At 39.9% G+C, this 25,439-nt stretch overlaps 1 protein-coding gene across 2 annotated transcripts in view; it reads left to right on the top strand.

The window, feature by feature from the left end:
• The window catches only part of LOC108700042 (astrotactin-2), an 882,685-nt gene that overhangs the window by 276,979 nt on the left and 580,267 nt on the right, over positions 1–25,439 (top strand). For both annotated transcript variants that reach the window (XM_041574753.1, XM_041574754.1), the window contains one exon: positions 15,744–15,851. In XM_041574753.1, coding sequence (XP_041430687.1) covers positions 15,744–15,851 — 108 coding nt within the window. The remainder of the gene's footprint in view (positions 1–15,743; positions 15,852–25,439) is intronic.

Below are 25,439 nucleotides of genomic sequence, written 5' to 3'. Positions count from 1 at the left end.
TGTGGAATTACCTCCATCTCAAGGCTTTAATACAATCTTTGTTGTGGTCGATCGTCTATCCAAGATGGCACACTTCATTCCCATGATTGGTACTCCTTCTGCTGCTTTTACTGCTGAGGTTTTTATTAAAGAGGTCATCAGACTACATGGAGTTCCGGATGAGATTGTTTCCGACAGAGGGGTACAATTTACGTCCAAATTCTGTAAAGCACTCTGCCAGTCTCTGAAGATTAAACTTCTTTTTTCCACAGCTTTTCACCCTGAAACTAACGGGCAAACAGAAAGAACGAATCAAACCCTTGAACAATATCTTCGTTGTTTCACTTCCTTCCTACAAGATGATTGGTATCAACTTCTTCCATTTGCCGAATTTTCTTACAATAACTCTGTGCACTCATCAACTAAGGAAACTCCTTTCTTTGCCAATTATGGGTTTCATCCTCAAGTTTTACCTAACCTTCCTAGAGAGGTGACACTGCCCGTACTTCAAGATCGACTTGCATTTTTGTCCAATAACCTTCAAAATATCCGACAAGCTATGACTGTGTCACAAAGGAATTATAAATTTTTTGCCGACAAGAAGAGAAGAGGGAGTCCAGGGTTTAAAGTAGGGGAACAAGTGTGGTTATCCACTCAACATATTAAATTAGACTGTCCTTCCAAGAAGTTAGGGCAAAAATTTCTTGGTCCGTTCCCCATCATTCAACAAATCAATAATGTGGCTTTTAAGCTGAAGTTACCTGCATCTTTCAAGATCCACCCAGTATTTCATGTATCTCTTTTCAAACCGGTTGTCAAGAACACGTTTCCTGGTCGTTCTTCTTCTCCTCCAGTACCAGTAACCATTCAAGGAGTTGAAGAATTCGAAGTAGGTTAAATTTTGGATTCCAGGTATCACAGAGGTCAGTTACAGTATCTAATACATTGGAAGGGTTATTCTCCTGAAGAGAGGTCTTGGGAACCAGCAAACAATGTTCATTCTCCTCAGTTTATTAAGCTGTTTCACAAACGCTATCCTGCTAAACCTGGGCCCGTCCAGAGGCCGCGCCTTGGGGGGGGGCAATGTCAGTCCCTTGGTACTGACTTGCGCCCCGGCGAAAGATCGCGTCGTGTTTGCGCATCGGCGCGGTTGCGTCGAGTTGTGCGCGCGCGGGCGAAGGTTCGCGGGCGCGCGCACGTTTTTGACGCATGCGCACGGCGCGTAAAAGGACGCCGAGGCCTGCAAGTCACTGCGAAGTGATCTTGCCTCTGACACTGGGCGTTTTTTGAATTCTACATTGCTGATCCATTGGTTTCCTGATTATTGGCCTGTTTTTGACTCTTCTCTTGGACTTCCCCTGTTACCGCTGATTCCGTTCCTGACCCACGCCTGGCTTGACTACGATTCCGCTTACCCCTGTTTGGCTACCTCGACTTGACTTTTTACAAGTGCCTACCCAACATCTATTTACCGGCACCTCTGTTACTCTTCATCTGGACTTATTCCTGTCCCCACCCAGGCTCTAAGTTCCAGTGAGAGGCATAGGGGAGGCTATTATTTCGTCTGACCCATTACGGAGCCTGATACCGCATCTGTTCGTTGATGTGGTCCCGCGATCCGACCGCCCGTTTGAGAATGCTAGGATCCGATCGTTGGGCCCTAGGGCCCACGATCGGATCTGCCCGATATTGCCCACCTCAAGATGGGCATATCGGAGGGAGATCCGCTCGTTTGGCGACATCGCCAAACGAGCGGATCTATCCATGTATGGGGACCTTAACACCACTGCATCACAGAGGTAGGTTACTGAATTCTGCACATGCTTGTTTATCCATTGTTTACTTTATTTCATTAATAGTAATGAGCACATTTCCATGCCAAGCCCAAGAATACAGCGAAAAAAAACAACTATTATATCAGCACCGACTTTCCTCTATTGTTCATCTTCCGCACATCCATTACTTGCATTCTTATTGCGTCTTACTAGGGATGTCGCGGACTGTTCTGCGGCGAACTTGTTCGCGCGAACATCGGCTGTTCGCGTCCGCCGCAAGTTCGCGAACGTCGCGCGACGTTCGCCAATAGGCGTTCGCGTCAAAAACGTTCGACCATTCGACCATTCGGTCGCTAAAATCGAACGATTTTCGTTCGATTCGAACGAAAATCGTTCGATCGAACGATTAAAATCCTTCGATCGTTCGAATCGAACGATTTTCGGATGTTCGAAGTTCGCGAACTGTTCGCGAACTGTTCGCATTTTTTGCAGGTGTTCGCGAACGGCGTTCGCGAACACATTATCGGCGGTTCGCTACATCCCTACGTCTTACCTCTGTGCAGATATATGAGCAGTTCTTGCTCCGTTCACCTCCCCAATATCAATTTCACCAAGGTCTTGCAACATTTTCCTAATCAGCTTCAGATATTCAGAGCTGTACTTTGAATCTGAAAAGTAGTGGTGATTTCCCTGCACTTTAGCTGATTTAAATTCAATGCAGCTGCATTGTTTACACTCGTTGGAAGGTTACAGAGGGACAGTGTTTTACAATATCAATCATTTTGCTTTCAGGTATGGGACCTGTTATTCAGAATGCCTAGGACCTGGGTTTTTCCTGATAATGGATCTTGTCATAATTTAGATCTTTATACCCAAAGTCTACATACATCATTTAAATAAACCCAATAGGCTGGTTTTGCTTCCAATATGGATTCATTATATCTTTATTTGGATCAAGCTGCAGTTTTATTATTACAGGGAAAAAAGATTTTTTTTTTTTTTAAAAATTGCATTACTTGGATAAAATGTAGTCTACGGGAGACAGCAAATTCATTTCAGGATTCCTGTTTTAACAATATATGTTGAAATTGCTCATTAATAGGGCCTCATGGGGCCTATTATACTTACTTGGGGCCCCCTGCAGCCACAGGGTCTGCTTCCTCTGTAGTTACACCCCTGCTTTATGATAATGGGTTTCTGGATAACTGATCTAATCAAATTTGAATTCTTAAAGGGACAGTACATGATAAATTTCAAAATTCAAATTTAAATTTTTTTTTAAATTCAAATCAAATTTGGACTATTCCCTAGTCGAATTACTAAAATAAACTTGAAATTCAACCTTTGATAAATCTGCTCCTACATGTTTATACATTCCTGTCTACATATTTAGTCCTTGCACATTTGTCACTGTTCACACAGAAGGACACCCAGTGCTTTAACCCTGTAACAGTTTAATGCTTAAAGGGATACTGTCATGGGAAAAAAAAATTTTTCAAAATGAATCAGTTAATAATGCTGCTCCAGCAGAATTCTGCACTGAAATCCATTTCTCAAAAGAGCAAACATATTTTTTTATATTCAATTTTGAAATCTGACATGGGGCTAGACATTTTGTCAATTTCACAGCTGCCCCTGGTCATGTGACTTGTGCCTGCACTTTAGGAGAGAAATGCTTTCTGGCAGGCTGCTGTTTTTCCTTCTCAATATAACTGAATGTGTCTCAGTGAGACATGGGTTTTTACTATTATCTACTATAGTGCTGTTCTTAGATCTACCAGGCAGCTGTTATCTTGTGTTAGGGAGCTGCTATCTGGTTACCTTCCCATTGTTCTTTTGTTTGGCTGCTGGGGGAAAAAAGGGAGGGGAGTGATATCACTCTAACTTGCAGTACAGCAGTAAAGAGTGATTGAAGTTTATCAGAGCACAAGTCAATTGACTTGGGGCAGCTGGGAAATGGACAATATGTCTAGCCCCATGTCAGATTTTAAAATTGAATATAAAAAAATCTGTTTGCTCTTTTGAGAAATGGATTTCAGTGCAGAATTCTGCTCAAGCAGCACTATTAACTGATTCATTTTGGACAGTATCCCTTTAATTTTAACTTTGTTTCAATCTCAATGCTAGGGGTTTTTCACCTTTGAGGTAACTTATGGTATGATGCAGAGATTAATTTTCTGAGACAACTTGCAATTGGTGTTCATTTTTTATTACGTCTGGTTTTGAGTTATTTACCTTTTAACTGAGCAGCTCTCCAGTTTGCAATCTTGTTGCTAGTGCAAGATTACCCAAGTAATCTAGTGTCCAAATTAGCCTACCAACCATGCATCCATTGAATAAGAGACTGCAATGTGAGTACGAGAGAAAAAGTTGAAATTAAAGGAGTAATTAAAAGTAGCAATAACAATAAATTTGTAGCCTTAAAAAGCTTTTGTTTTTTAGATAGGGTCAGCAATCCCCATATCAAAAACTGGAGAGAATCAGAAGAAAAAGGCAAAAAATTTAAAAAAAAATCTATGAAAAAGTAAGAATTAAGGCCAGTTGAAAAGCTACTTAGAAGTAGCCATCATATACAATACTAAAAGTTAAGTAAAGGCAAACCACCCCTTTAACTTGTATGCTCTTCTAAGAGTTCTTCTCCGTATATAACTGCTTTTCATTGGCTTGATTGATATATAACTTGCAGTTCTGCTTCACTTGGAGCTTTTAGTTCACACAACACCAGCCTGCTTGTTAGAATCCCGTCTTATTCTGTGTTAACATTCTGTTCTTACGACACCTTTGAAGCATCAACAGGAAAAAGCGAAATCCGGAGATTGTGCTTTTTGTTCCATTTCTGAGAAAGACAGGACGGAAACTATCCCTGCCATTCAGCTCTCTCAGACAAGCAGCCAGAGGCCTCCATCAAACACAGAGTTAGATAGCATTGTTGAACATCAAGTTTGGATAATGTGTATAAATGATGTTTCTGCTTAAGGTGTGATTGTTTCTAAACAGACATTTCGTGTGAAGGATCTCCAGCATACACTAAGGATGTTAGACCTTTTCTGACTTTACTTTTATTTCACAATGGAAATATAAAGATTTTACATAACATAACTGCATTTAAAATGTACCCAAAGACACAAATGCTAAAATATGCTGTCCAAATAAAACACAAAATATGAACGTTTGCACAACGAATACACAAGCATTCCACATTATAAATTTCGCCAAACCCCTGTCAATGATTAGCAATGGTAATTTAAAATAGATTTTGGTGTTTCATAATTTGGAGCACATACAGACCAGATTTTTTTTTCCTTTATATTATGTTTATCCTTAACAGGAGAGTAAGAATAAGCCATAAGCATTTCACACCAGGGGGTTGCTTTATGTAAATGAAAGATATTTTATTACAGTCATATTTATAGCTGAAGCAGAAATGTGTTTTTTCAACTCGCCACGCCTATCCCCTCTGTCATTCGGCGCTTTCTGGCCTTCCTCCTCTGTCCGTTCCTCTCGTGTCCTACCCTCCCTCCCTTGTCTGGCCCCCCTCCCCTGTCCAGCCCTCCCTCCCCTTCCCCAAACTGCCCCTCCACTTCCCCTCCTTGCACCTACAGTATGTTATGGTGCTCGTGCGTGCCCAGGTTGCCTAGGTGCCCGGTCGGCTTGGCCTGGCCCTCCTAGGAATTTTGCTCTATGCCAGACCCAACATGAAACATACAGTATGAGTTTCCCATGGGCCTCTCAATACATTTTGGCCACCCAGACCTTAACCACCACTGCCATGTAAGGATGGCATCCATTTCCTGATAAAGTGTAATGTGAGGGAAATCCAAGCAGTGCTGTAACTACAGGGGAAGCAGAGCCTGCAGCCAGCGCCGATTCTTTGTTAGGAGCCTCTGAAGTGGCTCCTTTAATACTGCCCCCCTTGCCCCCTAGCGGTTATGTTTCCTTCGTAGGAGGGGGCACAAATGGAATTTGGCTATTAAAGGTACCAGGAGTGGCTTTTTTCCACCCCTGGTATTCTGTACTGTGCTGCTGCCTGAGGTGAGTTTTTCAACTCGCCCCGTTGGTGCAGCACCTCTGTCTGTAGCTGCAGGAGCTTAGGGTCTGCTTCTTCTGTAGGGGTGCTCACAGGTAATGCATTTTTTTGAGTCATGCTCTACAATTTTTTTTACAGGGGCCTGGGCCGATATTACATTTAGGGGGCCTGGACCAAGGAGGAAGCTTAGGGGTTAAAGTCCGAGTTTGTGGAACAAATAAGGATCAGGAGAAATCGTATTCAATATCCAGGCAGGAGGTCAATAGGCAGGCAGATGGTAGCAAGGTCAAGGTTCATGCAGGGTCAGAAATCCAAGAATCAATAACAGACAAAAAATTAAGCACCCAGGAATGCACAAACAAAATAGTATTATCAGGCATTGAACCAGTTACATAGTTACATAGTTACATAGTTAAATTGGGTTGAAAAAAGACAAAGTCCATCAAGTTCAACCCCTCCAAATGAAAACCCAGCATCCATACACATACCCCTCCCTACTTTTAATTAAAATTTTATATACCCATACCTATACTAACTATAGAGTTTAGTATCACAATAGCCTTTGATATTATGTCTGTCCAAAAAATCATCCAAGCCATTCTTAAAGGCATTAACTGAATCAGCCATCACAACATCACCTGGCAGTGCATTCCACAACCTCACTGTCCTGACTGTGAAGAACCCTCTACGTTGCTTCAAATGAAAGTTCTTTTCTTCTAGTCTAAAGGGGTGGTCTCTGGTACGGTGATCCTCTTTATGGGTAAAAAGGTCCCCTGCCATTTGTCTATAATGTCCTCTAATGTACTTGTAAAGTGTAATCATGTCCCCTCGCAAGTGCCTTTTTTCCAGAGAAAACAACCCCAACCTTGACAGTCTACCCTCATAATTTGTCTTCCGTCCCTCTAACCAATTTAGTTGCACGTCTCTGCACTCTCTCCAGCTCATTTATATCCCTCTTAAGGACTGAAGTCCAAAACTGAACTGCATACTCCAGATGAGGCCTTACCAGGGACCTATAAAGAGGCATAATTATGTTTTCATCCCTTGAGTTAATGCCCTTTTTTATGCAAGACAAAACTTTATTTGCTTTAGTAGCCACAGAATGACACTGCCCAGAATAAGACAACGTGTTATCTACAAAGACCCCTAGATCCTTTTCATTTAAGGAAACTCCCAACACATTGCCATTTAGTGTATAACTTGCATTTATATTATTTTTGCCAAAGTGCATAACCTTGCATTTATCAACATTGAACCTCATTTTCCAGTTTGCTGCCCAGTTTTCCAGTTTAGACAAATCAATTTGCAAAGTGGCAGCATCCTGCATGGAACCTATAGTTCTGCACAATTTAGTATCATCTGCAAAAATAAAAACAGTACTTTCAATGCCCACCTCCAGGTCATTAATAAACAAGTTGAAAAGCAAGGGACCTAGTACAGAGCCCTGCGGTACTCCACTAACAACACTGGTCCAATTAGAAAATGTCCCATTTACCACCACTCTTTGTAGTCTATCTTTTAGCCAGTTCTCTATCCAGGTACAAATACTATGTTCCAGGCCAACATTCCTTAATTTAACCAGTAACCTTTTGTGTGGCACTGTATCAAATGCTTTAGCAAAGTCTAAGTAAATCACATCCACTGCCATCCCAGAATCGAGGTCTCTACTTACATTCTCGTAAAAAGAAATTAAGTTAGTCTGGCAAGATCTATTACACATAAAACCATGCTGGCACAAACTCATAGTATTATGATTTGCTATGAAGTCCAGTATCTTATCCTTTATTAACCCTTCGAAAAGCTTTCCTACCACTGACGTCAGACTAACTGGCCTATAGTTTTGAGGCTGAGAACGGGATCCTTTTTTGAATAGAGGCACCACATTAGCAATTCGCCAGTCTCTCGGCACTATGCCAGATCTCAATGAATCCTGAAAAATTAAGTAAAGAGGTTTGGCAATCACAGAGCTAAGCTCGCTAATTACCCTGGGATGAATACCATCTGGCCCTGGACCTTTGTTAATCTTAACATGTTCAAGTCTCTTTTGAATTTCTTCATGTGTGAACCATGCATCATTAGTTGTATTACTAGAATTGGGACTGTTAAGAAGGAAACCTTCACTTACTGGTTCCTCATTTGTGTAGAAAGATGAAAAATATGAGTTCAGAATCTGCGCTTTTATTTTGTTTTCATCAACCAGCTGACCCCCCTCTGATAGTAAGGGTCCCACCCCTTCCTGCTTAATTTTTTTTACTATTAACATATTTAAAAAATAATTTTGGATTTTTTTTTACTGCTTGCTAATGTGGTGCCTCTATTCAATCACATCCACTGCCATCCCAGAATCGAGGTCTCTACTTACATTCTCGTAAAAAGAAATTAAGTTAGTCTGGCAAGATCTATTACACATAAAACCATGCTGGCACAAACTCATAGTATTATGATTTGCTATGAAGTCCAGTATCTTATCCTTTATTAACCCTTCGAAAAGCTTTCCTACCACTGACGTCAGACTAACTGGCCTATAGTTTTGAGGCTGAGAACGGGATCCTTTTTTGAATAGAGGCACCACATTAGCAATTCGCCAGTCTCTCGGCACTATGCCAGATCTCAATGAATCCTGAAAAATTAAGTAAAGAGGTTTGGCAATCACAGAGCTAAGCTCGCTAATTACCCTGGGATGAATACCATCTGGCCCTGGACCTTTGTTAATCTTAACATGTTCAAGTCTCTTTTGAATTTCTTCATGTGTGAACCATGCATCATTAGTTGTATTACTAGAATTGGGACTGTTAAGAAGGAAACCTTCACTTACTGGTTCCTCATTTGTGTAGAAAGATGAAAAATATGAGTTCAGAATCTGCGCTTTTATTTTGTTTTCATCAACCAGCTGACCCCCCTCTGATAGTAAGGGTCCCACCCCTTCCTGCTTCATTTTTTTACTATTAACATATTTAAAAATAATTTTGGATTTTTTTTACTGCTTGCTGCAATATCCTTTTCTATAGCAATTTTAGCTTGCCTTATAGCTTCTTTGCATGATTTATTGGCCTCCTTGTACCTTATAAATGTTTCGGCTGTCCCAGCTAACTTGAAAGCCTTAAAAGCACTTCTTTTCTTACCCACCTCAACACCAACGCTTCTATTGAACCAAAAAGGTTTTGCTTTGCAACGACGTTCCTTGCTTACAAGTGGAATATACTGACAAGTATATTTATTAAGCAGCATTTTAAAGACTTCCCATTTTTGTTCTGAGTTTAACCCTGTGAAAAGCATTTCCCACTTAATATGTTGCAGAGATGCCCTTATACTGTCAAAGTTTGCACGTCTGAAATTTAGTGTTTTAGTTACTCCCTTATAGAATTGCTTCTGCAACAGAATCTCAAAGGAGACCATGTTATGATCACTATTCCCTAAATGCTCACCTACACAAATGTTAGAGATGAGTTCAGTATTGTTAGTTATTACAAGGTCCAAAAGAGAGTTATTCCTAGTAGGTTCTTGAATGAGCTGGAATAAAAAGTTGTCATTCAGCATATTTACAAACCTACCAGCTTTTTCTGTCTTAGCAACCCCATTACCCCAGTCAATGTCTGGGTAATTGAAGTCACCCATAGCAACAACTTGACCCAGCTGTGAAGCCGCTTGTATCTGCAAGAGTAGCTGGGCTTCATACTCGACACTTATACGAGGTGGTTTATAGCATACACCAATGATAATTCTTTTTGTTACCTTTTGCCCAGTCAAATGGCCACTCCTAACACTTGCCCTGTAGAGTTCACCCTCCTATTCACTATTCACTTGGTGAGCAGTTGTTTTGTCTCCCCAATGTATAGATCAGTGCATTCCTCGCTACACTGGACTGTGTATACCACATTGCTTTGTTTTTCTTTAGGCGTTGGATCCTTTGGGTGTACCAGTTTTTGTCTTAGTGTGTTGCTAGGTTTGAAAAACTCAGGGACGTGGTGATTATTGAAAATCCTCCGAGTTTCTCTGACACTCCAGCTACATATGGGATGACTATGTTTTGCCTGCTATGTTTCTCAGGGCAATTATTTCTTTTGGGCTTGATTGCTGCTGTTTTCACAAAACATATAAGGTCCTTGTACTTGGATGTATGTTTTGTTAATGCACAAATTTTGCACGATTGAGCTTCGTTCTGCTGTTGAGGGTGTTATCTTGCTGCAATCGATTTCTTACAGTCTCAATTGCCTCTGTCGTAGGTACAGTATACATGTGAACAATGAAGTGACATCATATGATACCATTGTTTCTTCTGCCTCTAGTTTAACGCCATGAATCTCGGTTACAAAGTCTTTGGCATTCTGAATATGATGTACTGTATTGCCTACCAACAGGGCTAAAATGTTTACCAAGAATTTTGCAATGCTGTATGTCACTGAATTTATGCTGCTGACATGCCTGGGGCATAAATAAGCTCCGTCCTGGACTTTCCCAGGTATCCTAGTAGTGACCTCACCACTATATATATATATATATATATCGGGTGCAAGGTAAAATAGATTACATAATACAAAAAAGACCAGCAACACCGATATATTTTGTGCAAAAATTCAAGTGTATTGAAGATGCATGTACAGCCAACGTGACGTTTCGGTCCTCTCAGGGACCTTTCTCAATGAGAAAGGTCCCTGAGAGGACCGAAACGTCACGTTGGCTGTACATGCATCTTCAATACACTTGAATTTTTGCACAAAATATATCGGTGTTGCTGGTCTTTTTTGTATTATATATACGTATATAGTGCCCATTATATAGTAAGCACGAGTATGATCAACTCATTCAAGATTGTCTATTTTACCTACCTTTGCACTATTTAATTTGTACATCTATGTGTAAAGCTATCAGCTGTATGTAAGCACATTCATTTTAATAATGCAAATATTATAGTGTATATATCCTACTATGATTAGAGAAAATCAAATAATTATAATATAAATCCTGTTGTGGAACCTGCAAATCCTTAGCTCATAGAGACCTTGTAACATATAAATATATATATATATATATATATATATATATATATATATATATATATATATATATATATATATATATATATATATATATATTGCTATTTCCATGGAGGGAGTCAACCTATTAACCATTGTCAATGCAACGGATCCTTTTTTTTATTATTGTTAATCCCCTTTGAAAAATTAAAATTCTTTGGGGACGGAAGAAAATTGTTTCAGGCCTTTTAACACCACAAGGATGATAAGGAATAGGAAAGAGAAGCTGAAAAGGATGTAAAAAAATATATTATGCATCAGTAAAAAAGCACAGGAGCCAATTCTAAAGAGGTGGGCCATTATGATGATACCATTACAAGTGATATCAAACCCTGTTAATTTATTATTAAGTAGGTTTTACCTTTACTTAGAAACATATTGACATATTTATTATAAAGCTGTACTAAGTTCCATAGTGTGTTTATTTCTTAGAGTCAAATAAAATATAATTTCTAATCCCTAGCAGCCATCTTAGTTTATTAGGTATGGTTTTGTGCTAGCAGAAATAGCCACATAGCATCATGAAAGTACAGGTATGGGACCAGTTAGCCAGAATGCTTGGGACCTGAGGCTTTCTTGATAAGGTGCCTTTCCGTGATTTGGTTCTCCATGCCTTAAGTCTGCTAAAAATCATTTAAATATAAAATAAACCAATAGAATTGTTTTGCTGCTAACAAATTTTAACATAGTAAATTGGGTTGAAAAAAGACACGTCTATATATATATATATATATATATATATATATATATATATATATATATATATATATATATATATATATATATATATATATTACCTGCCTAACTGCTAGTTGATCCAGAGGTAGGCAAAAAAATCTCATTTGAGCTTTTCCAATTTGCCTCAGAGGGCGAAAAAATCCTTCCTGACTCCAAGATGGCTATCTTCCATAACCCTGTTGTCACAAAACCGCCTCACTCAACCACACTTAACTCTTGGGTTTGGCTACAAGGGATTACAATCAGTCTCTGAATCACCTTACACACAGGTTAGACTAACATCAGACACCCCAAAAACACACCAACACTCACAAAGTTCATTCGCTGCCACCATCTATCATTAACAGGCGATAGAAACCTAATGTGACTATTCCCCTGCCCTCTATAACAGGTAATAACTCACACTACACAATACATCAAACACTCTCTCCTATGGTAGTTACTCAGGGTAAGATCCTACTAGTCTAACAAGCACTCCAGCAGCCAAAGGGTTAATCTACATTCAAACACACTTTCCTGCTAGCCGTACTAGTTATCCAACATACAAATAGGCAACTTTCCCTTTCCACACATACGAAGAGTTCATACACGTAGGCACAAGCATTCATATGGGCAATGAGTTTGTTTAGAGCACAAGGACCAACGTATTAAATGATATTTAATATTTAAAAGAAACAGTGCATATGTATATATATAAAAATGATATTACAAAGATGACACATAGTTGCATATACAGTAAATAAAATAAAAGGGAGTAAAAACACAAAGAAAACCCTTACTTTACCAAGTTTTGAAGTTGTCAGTGTATTTCCTCTGAGGCACGAGTTGGAAGCTGGACATACAATCCACTGAAAAAATGGAGCCTCCTTGTATGACAATGTGATATTGGGAATGTCACCTTTTTATTTCCTGCTGGGACACTCCCCTCATTCCCTTATGCATGAGGTAGGAGTGCCCAGGAACATGTCATTTACGACCCCCTGCAGGGGGTTTGCTACTCTCAGGCAATATTCCCCAATATCCCTTAATATAATATGGGTACTTGCCAGTACCCAATACTATAATAAAAACATGGGCAGGCTGTGATCCATATGTGGGCAAGAAGAACAATACCAAATACTAATAGGTTCCCACTTTCCAGTCCCCCAGGAACCAGCCCTCCTAACAGGTGGGTATAGGCTAGCCCTGTTTGGTATTGTTAGGAAGCATGTGACCTCCTCATAACCAATATGTAAGTTATGAGGTTGTGAATCCTATGACACAGGGGATATGGATACTTTCCTATAATCCATAATTTTCTACTAGCTATCCCCCCCTGCTGCTCTATGTCCACAGCTCTGTTCTTTGATCAGCCGATCAAAGAACAGACTGGCCCAGCTTCCTTGCCCAAATGATGTGGCTCCAGACTGTCTCAGATGACAGATATGGATGTCACCTTTCCACAGCCCCCTGGTGAGATATACAATAAAGGGTCTCTGTGTGAGCCTGAGACTGAGTAATTACAGTATTAACTTTTAAAATGCATGACACCTGTATTCCCTCACATGCTAAAAAGTCATCCAATCCCTTCTTAAAGCTAATGTATCAGCCTGTCAGACTCACCAGTATAATCCAGTCGTAGAAGGAGCTGGAGCAGTAGATAGTGAACCCACAAGCGCCTCACACAACCGCGACCCACCTGGAGTGGAACAGGTAGCAGGGTTGTGGAGAGTAGCCAGTGAGACGATAAGCAAAGTACAAGGGATTAGGCAAAGTCGTGGTCAGGAGGTCCGAGGTCAGAAGGCAGGCAGCGAGATTCGTAAACGATGAGACAGGCCGATAAGTCGAGACAGGCAGCAGGAATCGTAGTCCGGGTACAGGCAAGGGTCGATAACAGGATTTCGAGAAGTATAGAGACGCTAGGATTTCAGTTAAACAACCTAATAACCAGGCAATGCATCTCAGTCTGAACCAGGTTTAAATATTTTTAGTTTGGCGCCAAACTGGCGTCTTTCCGCTGGTGTCGCAGTACTGACGCCAGCACGTCAGTCTTAGGCGTTTTCGCCCGCGTCCTTGCGCCAGCGACCGCCGCCGGCGTCCCGCGTCACGCGCCAGCGCGCATTAACGCGCCCGCGCCTGCGCCGGACAGAACGCAGGCACAATTCCTCACATCAGCCTGTACAACTGATTCAGGGAGAGAATTCCACATCTTCACAGCTCTCACTGTAAAAAACCCTTCCGAATATTTAGGCAGAGCCTCTTTTTTTTCTAATTGCAATGGGTGACCTTGTGTCAGCTGGAAAGACATACTAGTAAAAAAAAAGTATTAGACAGATTATTATATATATATATTTATTACAATCTACATTATAGCTATATGCCTATGGCCCCAACTGTAAATTATATCCTTATAAACGGTGAATTCCTATGCCAGTATGCACCAGTTATAAGCTAGAGAGCACTTGCCACTGCTCTCCCTGTAGCTGTTCCTCCACTCTGCCCCCCTCCCATCTAATTCTCTAGACCAGCTAGCACTCTCCTCCTGACTCCTCCTGACTCGCAAGCTGGCCAGTGTTTACTTCTTTCTCTGGTCTTGCTCTCCATGCCCCTCTATGACTCCATCTAGTCCCTCACATGATGCCTCTCTGGTTGCCCTCCCTCCTCAGCCTGGCTCCCTTTCCCACTGTCTCAGGTTTCACTCCCTCTACTTTCGCAGACATCACAGGTATGTAGTAAAGTCAGGTCTTTAGGAAATAAACCACTGAACCACACAGAAATTGTAGATTATAGTACATAATGTACCCCATACATGCATTTATAAAAAATATTAGAAGGCACCTTGGAGTTATGTGACCTGTATAAAATATTATATGGTCACAACTCCTTTGTGACTAATAATATCTTTATAAATTACAGTAGGGGTACATTTTCCACTATATAATTCACAAAAGCCATGAATATCCTGTAAATTATATCCTTATAAACGGCAACTAGTGATGTCATCAGTTATAAATGGTGAGTAGTGATGTCATTTTTGTCACATGACTCACTAAAACTTGTTTATTATAATAAATAATATATATAATAAATAAAGTTGTTGTTGTTGGAAAATTTGAGGATATTATAAGTCACCTCGGAGTTCCACCTTCGGCCTTGTGCTTTTATATGGTCATGGAACTCCTCTATGACTTATAATATCCTTATAATTTAAAATAGGGGGTACTTTATTCACTATATTATATATCACCCCTTACGCGTCTCTTCTCCAGTATAAAAACAACCCCAACTTGGCCATCCATTCCTCATAGCTAAGATTTTCCATACCTTTTACCAGCTTAGTTGCCCTTCTCTGTATCCTCTCTTATTCAGTAATGTCCTGTTTGAGCACTGGAGACCAAAACTGTACAGCATATTCTAGATGGGGCCTTACCAGTGCTCTGAACAGTGGAAGAATAACCCCCTCCTCCCGTGAATCTATAACCCTTTAAATACAGCTCAGGAACTTATAATTAACACTGTTGAACTGTATACCAAAACATAGTCTGCATGGGATAATTGTATCATTTTAATCCCCTCAGGGGAAACCAAAATGATTAACGCAAATAACCTAAAGTAACCTAATAAAGTAGTAGGTTATTTATTAAAGTCTGAATGCAAAAAACTCGAACTATAAAATCTTACTATAAAATCAGAAATTTTAGTGAGATTTATTGAAATTTATTATACCCTGGGCCACAGAAAGTCAGAATGCGAAAATACGCCATCTCCAACCTGTCGAGGTCTTGTAGAAGTCAATGGAAGAGGTCCTATTTGACTTATTTTATTTAAAATTTCAGAAAAATAACCCCCATAATCTTCCTCCATGGTCAGAGATGCAAAACGTAGCAATATGCTCTACCTGGCACTCCTTTATAAAGGCATTTCTGATATATTAACTTGCCCATATCTGATCGGTATTTCACTGAGTGTGGAACTCTACAGGTATATTTACATAGCTGTGGAGCCTAATAACTGTTAAATATAACATAAGACTGTATTTTTTTTATAATGTTTCACTCTTTTACAGAAATTCCTAAACATGGGGAAAAGAAAAGTAACAAAAAATGTGAAAACTGTAAAAGCTATTGAAAATATTTCACCAGCAGAAGCTTCTGAAAGTGTGTGTGAAGGAAAAAATGTTCTTTTACATTGAAATTGCTCTCTTCCTCACAGCTCCTGTTGCGTTCCGACGATCGGAAGAAGACTCGGGGTCAGAAACAGGAGATGAAACACAACTGACAAGTCGTGCAGATCAGTATAGAAATCACAGGAGAAGCAAAGGTAAGTCACTGTCATCTGTTGTAGTATATTATCCACATAATCTTGGAACATGGTTAAAAAAGATACAAATCCCTTGTATCTTACCTTTATTAGCACTGAGAAAGCTTTTTGTTTCATAAGCAGGCAGGCAATGTGGCATACATTAAAGTATAGTATCAGATCAAAAGGAAGGAATGGCAGTGGATTGGTCATATTTTGTGCAAGCAAGATGGAGCAATAGACAGCCTTTCACTAGAATCCTCATGTTCCTCATAAACAAGCTTGACTAAAGAAAACCTGGAGCATACTGTAGGAGAGGGAAACCAAAAGTATTTGAAGGAGCAGAGTGAATGTAAGGCACTAACCTTAGATAGAGATAACGTTATGCTTCATAGGGTATAACAGGTGATAACTGATGGGTGAGCATATAGTTTAGCTTATTATTAATCTACTATTTACAGCTTGCCCTTATATTTACAGTTTGTTTATATACAGGTATCGGCCTGTTATCCAGAATGCTCAGGACCTGGGGTTTTCCAGTTAAGGGATCTTTCTGTAATTTGGATCTTCATACTTTAAGTCTACTAAAAAATCATGTAAGCATTAAAGAAACCCAACAGGCTTGTTTTGCTTCCAATAGGGATTAATTATATCTTGGGTTGGATCATGTACAAGGTACTGTTTTATTATTATAGGGAAAAAGAAAATAATTTAAAAAATGTGGATTATATGGATAAACTGGATTCTGAGATGGCCTTTCCGTAATTAAGAGCTTTCTGGATAACAGGTTTCACATAATTGAAAATTGAAAAAATGACACAGCACCCGATCTCATATGCAATATCAATATATTATCTTAAGTCCATAAACAGTTACATTACCCCATCTGCAAAATGTAACTGTTTATGGACTTAAGATAATATATTAATATTGCATATGAGATCGGGTGCTTTGTCATTTTTTCAATTATCTATTAATTATACCACAAGTGGCAGTGGTTGTGCTCAGACAAGAGAATGCACGCACTCCTGCAGCCTTGATAGTTGAGGTAAAAGAGTAATTTTATTTCTTCATGTTAAAAGTAGCGTCCTAACGCGTTTCGTATCAAAAGATACGTAATCATAGGCACATAATTGGTTACAAGTGTTACAAGTATTTAAACACATTTAAAGGAAGTGACGTCCATATCCACCTATCGTAGGTGTACTTAATGAACTACAGATCTTTACAAATTAACTCTTAACATTCAGATTAAATAGTTTACAAGGTGACTTTTTCAAATACAAAATGCCATCGTGTGTATTAGTTGCTAACCAAATTCTCAATAACATTAAATACCTTACACAGGCTTATGTCACTATGTTGATTTGTTGGTATTTCAATGATTTTAAAGATCCCAACAACTCTAAAAACTCTAATAAATCTAACTAATATGAAAATTTAAAAATAATTTAAAAATAACCCTAATGTCTAAAGCAACTATTTAAGAGTGTTATCTGTAGAATCAGTTATACCCGAATCGTGTTGTATGTATATCATATATCATACGTAATAATACTGTATACCTTAATATTGTTTAAAATTATTTAAAATTATTTAATATTGTTGAGAACTTGGTTAGCAAATATACCTTAAAATTGTTTTAAAATTATTTAAAATTATTTAATGTTATTGAGAATTTGGTTAGCAACTAATACACACGATGGCATTTTGTATTTGAAAAAGTCACCTTGTAAACTATTTAATCTGAATGTTAAGAGTTAATTTGTAAAGATCTGTAGTTCATTAAGTACACCTACGATAGGTGGATATGGACGTCACTTCCTTTAAATGTGTTTAAATACTTGTAACACTTGTAACCAATTATGTGCCTATGATTACGTATCTTTTGATACGAAACGCGTTAGGACGCTACTTTTAACATGAAGAAATAAAATTACTCTTTTACCTCAACTATCAAGGCTGCAGGAGTGCGTGCATTCTCTTGTCTGAAGATTTTTCGCCCAAGCTACGGGTTCGGGGCACGGCACCCGGGCCATCAGATAGACGCGGTGAGTGCCAACTGAGTTCATTTTGATTTGGATAAGAACTGTTTGATTGCAAGTGAAGGGCCTGGGGTTTGGACACCCAGGCCATCCCGTTCCATGCGGTAAGGATCACCGTGTGGCTGCTAGTTGCCTCAATCGTTTTTAAAAGAGCGTTATGCTTGATCTGCTTAAATTGTTTAAATTGGTTTAAGCGTTTGGGGTTAACTTGCATACATACATCCATTTTCAAGTTTGTCCACTTGAGATTAGTAGCCAGCGATCTTTTTCTTGGTTGCAGTGGTTGTGCTCGGCACTGACAAAAGGAGAGAGTGCTGCATTTTCTATATATATATATATATATATATATATATATATATATATATATATATATATATATATATATATATATATATATATATATATATATATATTATATGTTATATATATATTATATGTTATATATGTTATATATATATGTTTTTACTTATAAATACCTGTACTTCAATTCAAAAACATGTTGTCCTATTTAACTCAGCATTCACTTCAGTTCCTCTTCTTCCACATGACTATGAACATATATTCATGAAATCAGTGGCGTAACTATATGTCACTGGGCCCCACAGCAGATTCAATTTAGGGCCCCAAAATATTGATAAGGTGGCGTGTTCTATCCAAACATATTAAAATTCGCTATTAATTAGGGCCTCACTGGGCCCCCCTGCAAGCGCAGGGTCTGCTTCCTCTGTAGTTACGCCCCTGCATGAAATAATATATCCCCTTCATCATACAGCTAGATAAATTAAAGCTGTTGCATATAGCATGAACTTACAATGCTGTGAGTGGGAAGAGATGCACCCAGAAAACACACATTGATGACCATGTATGTCTTTTCTGTAAAGATCGCTTAGCAAGCGTGACCCTGGCAGAGAGTTATCATACTGTGTAACGGTGGAGAGATTGCAATAGGGTCCCACATGGTCTGCAGACTATGTATGCTTCAGCCAGTATGCTAACAGGTACCTGCACAGCGCACCCCATTGTTGAGCCCTATGCAGCTGCCTACCTTAGTTTCGGTCCTGGCTGTAGCCTAAAGATTCTGTTTGTACTGCTGTGTGTATAGCTCATAGTACAGATTTAATAAGCTGGAATTTCACACATCTGAAAAGTGCAAAATATGCAACAATATTTTTCAAGTTTCTAGCATTTTGTTTATACAAGCCTAATAATGGCTTAGGTTGCATACAGCTGATGATTATTTACACATATAAGGCCAATTTACCATGAGCAAGTAAATGTGCTGGAAATTCACAATCCTTGGAGCCAATGCTCTACACTTTCTGTATGTGGTGCTCAGCATCATTTGACATCATTTTTTGCTCAAATGCCTCCCATTGGAGCGAAAAGCAGGTATTGGCAGTCTAATAAATAGCAAAGTGCTCAAAGATGCAACCTGAATAAGCTTCTTTTCAAGTTTTATTTATTTTTTTACATATTCTGGGATGAGATCCCCTGTAAAGGAAAGTATTCACTTGCTCTCTCTCTATCATCTATCTATATATATCGCTGACTGTCAGTCTATCTATCTCAATCTATTTGTAGCATATTGTGAAGGTACAAACTGCACTTTTCATCTGTTTGCAAATGGCTATGTTTCAGAGGTGGTCAAAAACTGTATTGAAAATGGAGTCAGTAAATTGTGTGACAATAATATTTAGTAATACATTCTTTGAAGCCAGTCGGCAGTATTGTGTGTGCTACCAATGTGGAGAGAAACTATGTAGGTTTCTGTGTCAAAACTCAGCAGGTATTGCAAATTATAAGGGCCTTTGAAGGAAGTGAAACAAAATGACGCATACTAATGCCAGTTGGTGGAAATTCTAGCTACTATTTGCCTGCTATTGAAAATGTGTCAAGATACATCAAAATAAATGCACATTAATTTTGTATTTTTCTTACAGAGTATAATTGTCATATTTATATTGTATGAATAAAATGTACACAATTTCCTGGTACAGTCAGTAGTGTTTGTATCTATAGAATGTTACAACAAAGGAAGGTGGTCCTGGTACTATAAATCACACCAAACAACAATTAGTCTTCACCGGCCTAGTGCAATTAGAATAATAAAAGCACATATACTGGTGCAAGCTTTGAGCTATGCACAGTGTACTGAGTAATGTGACTTTGAAAGTTTTATGCAGTGTAGAGCCTTTTGAAAACAGAAGATATTTGTGACCTTAATACACAAGATATGTAAGACTTTCACTTAAACAGTTGTAGTTTATTGGTGTGGCATAACCTTTTCCCTTCACCTCTGCTGTCCCTTCCTCTATCACTGCCAGCATGGCCACCCTCCAGTTGCTCACCAGAATAGTTCTCAGTCTCTACAACTCTGTCCAGGAAAGCTCCCTCCTGGGAGACATGCTCCTCTAGTTCTTGTTCCTCAGAACCAATCTCTCCCGGGCCCCATCACTCAATTACTGGGGACCCACGAGTCTCCTGGCTGGGCCTCCTCTTCTAGACCTTCTGATTGGGGCTAATCCTCAAAGTCAGTTGCAGGTTCCACAACTTCATCTAGCCTAAAACCCTCAGGTCTGATTGTTAATGAAGATGGCTCCAAATGCTTCATGGTTGGTAATGTCCGCCAAATAAGTGGTGGCCCTACCGGTGCAGAGGTGGGGGCTTTCTCAGACTCCCCTCCTGGGTCGGCCAATCTTTCCTCTGGGGTGGAGTGAAATACACACAGTTTGAGTAGATCTCTGTGTACTCATTTGTACTTTCCTCTTTCTTGCTCAGGATCTATCAGATAGATTGGAAAATCCTGTTGTGGCTTAGACACCCCTATATGAGGATCAGGTTCCCACCTCGGACACAGCTTGGACCCTTGTTGTGCTTTGGGGTTCAACACTTCCCGTTCCTTCCGGATAACGCCTCCATCAAGCATCTTGAGCAATAAGTTCTTGACTTCCTGGTACAATGCTGGAGAAAAGTTCTTGTACCTTTCTCAGGTGGGGGTAGTTCCAGTCTTGAAGCACCAAAGTAAATCCATAGTCCTCTTCATCACAGGCACTTCCATATTCCTCATCATCACAGGCACTGCCACTGTAAGTCTGTCAACTCCAAGTGGGCCACATCAAGTTGCTGAAGGATCGTCTATTGCTGGGACTTATCTGTAAGCCGTTTGGTTCCTGTGGAGCCCTGAGGGCAGTAGCTCCCCTCTGCAGCATCCACCACGTCATCTAGATTTGTAGCAAACACCTCTGGGACAATAGTGTGGGCATAGTCACTGGTGAAGGGCCTGGGTTCATTATCCTCAAAGGCACCCAGCCATCTCGCACCTTTTCTACAGAGCGGGCGACTAGCCATTTTACTCCCTGCCCTCTTCTGTCAGCACACGGTTCAATGAGCATGGTAGCCCCTTGCATTGCAAACTGAGTTCCAACCTGCATGGGCACCACCACTTCAGGTCCACTTGGAAGGTGAGGTGGCTGTTTAGTGGTGTATGTACTATCCCTGCATGACCTGGTAGCTTCTGTAGCACTTGCTGCTGTTCACACCTCCGGTCCACTTGCTGCAGTAGCCGGCGGGTCTCTAAGCGGACCGGCCAAGAGTAGTCCATCCAGTTCTTGAAGGACATTCATGTTAATGATAACTGGGGCGCTCTGGGTCTGTGCCTGTTTCACCACCACAACCCCTTTACAAGGCATGCATTGCCCAAACTTTGTCCAATGTCCATCCAGATGATGCCCACCACTTCAATGGGCGTGTTGTTCACAGCCCACAAGGGGAAGCCTGATAACTCTCTCTCCAGGTGCTGAAATCCTCCTTGTTCAAAGAAGGCCAGGGTCATGGTAGACGCCTCTGAGGAAGCTGATGATTACAGCGAAACGCGTTAGGCACAGTTTGGGGCATACCACTGCCCAAGAAAGGCACCACGAGGGAGTCTGGAGCAAGCTGACAGGACTTTCCCCTGGGACCCCATACGAACTTTTTATTGGACTGAATGCGTAAAACCCATGAGGGTAAATTGTGAGTGCAAACTTTTTAATTGATTTTAACTAGATCTTAATAAAAACGTTATTACCCTATCATTGGTTTTATTCCTGGTCTGGAACCTGGAAGGAGCGGCGACTCCGGAGGAGGAACCAGAAAGGGCTTCTCGATATATATATAACACCACAGCAGTGGTTTGTAAGTAGGCAATCTGCACAGAAGGTGGAGGCGCTTTATTCCTGGAATACACCTTGTTTTATAGGAAAGACACCTTCTCTATCCACATTTATTGTTAATCTATTTTTCCACCAATAGTTACCTGAAGGAAAGGGGGAACACACCTATCAACAATCTAATATATGCATGGGGTGATATCCCATTTTATGAACGTATTACGCTATGCTTGTTTTTAATTTCTGTTACCACAGGCGCTGATCTCTTCTTATATACATCCCTCTGGGAATATATATATGCTTGATTTGGACTTATATACAGTTGAGAGACTGTGAAGGGGTCGGCTAGAAACAATCTAGGAGACTGACATTTTTAACCAATTGCATTCGTAAGCAATATATGTTTTATTGTTTTATCCTCTAAGCCAGTGTCCAGCAGGCAACAGGCTTGTCTCCCTCCCAGCTCCGATATCACAAAGGGCCTAGTACCAATGAGTCCTTTCTCCTGCTCCACAGGGCACACATTAGCTGCAGGCTCCATTAGTTTAAATGCTTGTCTTCTGAGGCAGGCCCCCTCGTAGCAGGGCATGATTGCGCAAAATGTCCTGGTGTCCCACAGTGCTAACATCGCAGGGGCCCTCTCCCATGCTGTTGTTGCTGACCCCTTGCTGGCAGGAGCTGGTTTGAGTAACTTCGCAGAGGCTGGCCACCTCTCCCCATATTGCTGCCAGATACTTCCTCAGCTCTTTTACCATTCCCTTTAGTCCCTTTGGGGGGGGTTCTTCTGCTGCTAACTCGGCCCTGGGGACAGCAACTGTCGCAGCTGCGGGACTCTTTGGGGAGTTTTTCTCTTCTTGGCTCCGCTCCATAGCCACTCACAAAACAAAGGTTCGCACCTTTTCCTTTAACGCAGTTCTCACGCTTGCTTCATGCAGGCCTGCCACGAACTGGTCACAATGGAGGCTATCCAGATCAGTCACCACAGCCAGTCCTCGACCATCCAACTTGGTTAGCTTTATCCAGAGTTCCCGTAGTGGCACTGCAAACTGGGAGAGCTCTCTACACGTGTAAAGAACCTGGTGCGTTGATCTGTGGCAACTGCAACTTCTCAATCGAGCCCATCCTGATGGTCCACAATCTCATCTAAGGAACCTCTTTCTGCCAGTGGTAGCCTTGCGAGCATCACCCTCCAGTGAGTCAGCTCCATGCTCAGCAGGAACCGTGTAAAGGTATGGGACCTGTTATCCAGAATGCTCGGGACCTGGGGTTTTCCGGATAACGGATCTTTCTATAATTCGGGTCTTCATGCCTTAAGTCTACTAGAAATTCATTTAAACATTAAATAAACCCAATAGGCTGGTTTTGCTTCTAATAAGGATTAATTATGTCTTAGTTGGGATCAAGTACAAGCTACTGTTTATTATTACTCAGAAAAAGGAAATCATTTTTAGAAATTTGGATTATTTAGATAAAATGGAGTCTATGGGAGACAGCCATTCCATAATTTGGAGCTTTCTGGATATCAGGTTTCCAGATAAGGGATCCTATACCTGTATAAGCGAGCTGTCTCTTGCAGCCTCTCGGCCCAGTCTGCCACAGTCACATTCGTTCCATCAAATGTGGGTATACTCTTCAAGGCTGCATTCACCGGTTGGAAGAGCATCGCTGCCACTGAAGTCACAGTGCCAGTGTCTTGCATCCTGCCAACACTCTTACACAGTTGTAGTTTATTGCTGTGACTCCTTCATAACAGGTAAAAAGTGGCACAACCTTTTCTGCTCACATTTCCATAACAAAGACTGCTGTCCCTTCCTCTATCACTGCCATAATGGCCCCCAAATTTCCTTTATGCTTTATTCACTATAAACTTTAGTGGCCTCATAACTTTTAGGGGCCTATTTATGAAGCCTCAAATTTTTCTGGTCAAGTTTTAAAGAGGAAAAAAAATCCAAATTTTTAGAGGAGAATTTTTTTATTTTTATTTTTTAGATTTATTATACTCAAAAGCTGTTAACATTTTGAATCCGAAAATACTCCAGCTAAAACCTGTTGAAGTCATGTAAAAGTCAATGCCTTCATGATTGTTGAAAGTTTCATTATGTTTGACATTGGTTTTTGTTCGATAATCCAAATTATTTGAGTTTTTCAGGCAACAATTCAAAAAGTTGCACAATTTGAATTGTCGCACGATTTTGTAAAGACTTTTCCTACACGGTCAATTTTTCGATCCGAATTGTTTGTAAAGTAAGCCAAATCATGGACGGGAGTTTGGTCAAATTTTTATTATTGAAATAATGGGAAAATATAAAGTTTTAATAAATAGCCCCCTTGGCACCATTTTACTTGCACTTATGCTTACATTTATTATTATTCACAAGTTGCTATAATTAAGCACACAACACATTGTAAACCAGGTAAAGCATTTTTATGCTCACATCTAATTCAGTACTGCTTAGTACTACCCACTGCCCTTTACGCAAGTTTATTAAGAAGTTAGAGTGAACATTCTCTATAATTTTCATGTAGATTTATTGTTGCTGATCGATTTAATGTGTGATCTGGGTATATGATAAATTTAAAGTATCAACAAACAAATGCTGCTATTAATCAAGTCTAATTGTCTATAGTGCATCCTTTTGCTGTGTGACTGCTTAAAACAGACTTTCGTTTTCACGAGGGGTGTTTTTTGCTAGGATTGTGTATGGTCACAAACTTCTTTTTTTTCCATCAATATTTTTGTTGACATTTTGTAAGTTATAAGAAACCATTAATGTTGTCTCAAAAAGGCATGCCATAAAGTCTGTATTGTAAGGTAACTATTGTAACAAATCAAACGGAAGCATAGAATAAAACAATCTTAAATGCGCAACACTGTATTGTCTTAACGATAGACATTTTAACACAGGGTAGTTGTAATAGATCTATTCTAGAACATGAACAGTCACCATTTATCCTGGTTATGCTGAAAGCGCTAACTGAGCTTTTGGAAGAGGAAACAAAAATTATATCACACAAAAAGGAAAAGGGGGACCACCTTATATAAAGTCGTATTGAAAGCAGTGTGTGCATTGAGGGGTCTGGCCATCTATAATCGAGCCATGGCTTCTAGATCTAGAATTTAGCGTGAGTATTGGACAGGAAACTAGTGAGCTTTTCATTCATCATAATCCAGTCAATCTTTTGCTTAAAAGCAGGAAGAGAGACATATTTGAATTTTCATGCTTTAGCAATTGTTTGTTTAGCCATTTAAAAAAAAAAAAAAATAACCATAAGCAATGTATGCAGGGGTTTTCTAAAGCCTTTATATTTTCTAGTCAGTAGGGCAGAAAGTGGATCACCTGTTATGTTAATATTAAATATAGTAAAAATAAAATTGTACACTCTGGTCCAAAAGTGAACAACTGACAGCTGCCTTT

Source organism: Xenopus laevis, chromosome 8S (genome assembly GCF_017654675.1).
Source record: "Xenopus laevis strain J_2021 chromosome 8S, Xenopus_laevis_v10.1, whole genome shotgun sequence".
Classification (NCBI taxonomy): domain Eukaryota; kingdom Metazoa; phylum Chordata; class Amphibia; order Anura; family Pipidae; genus Xenopus; species Xenopus laevis.
This window is presented reverse-complemented; position numbering and strand designations above follow the sequence as displayed.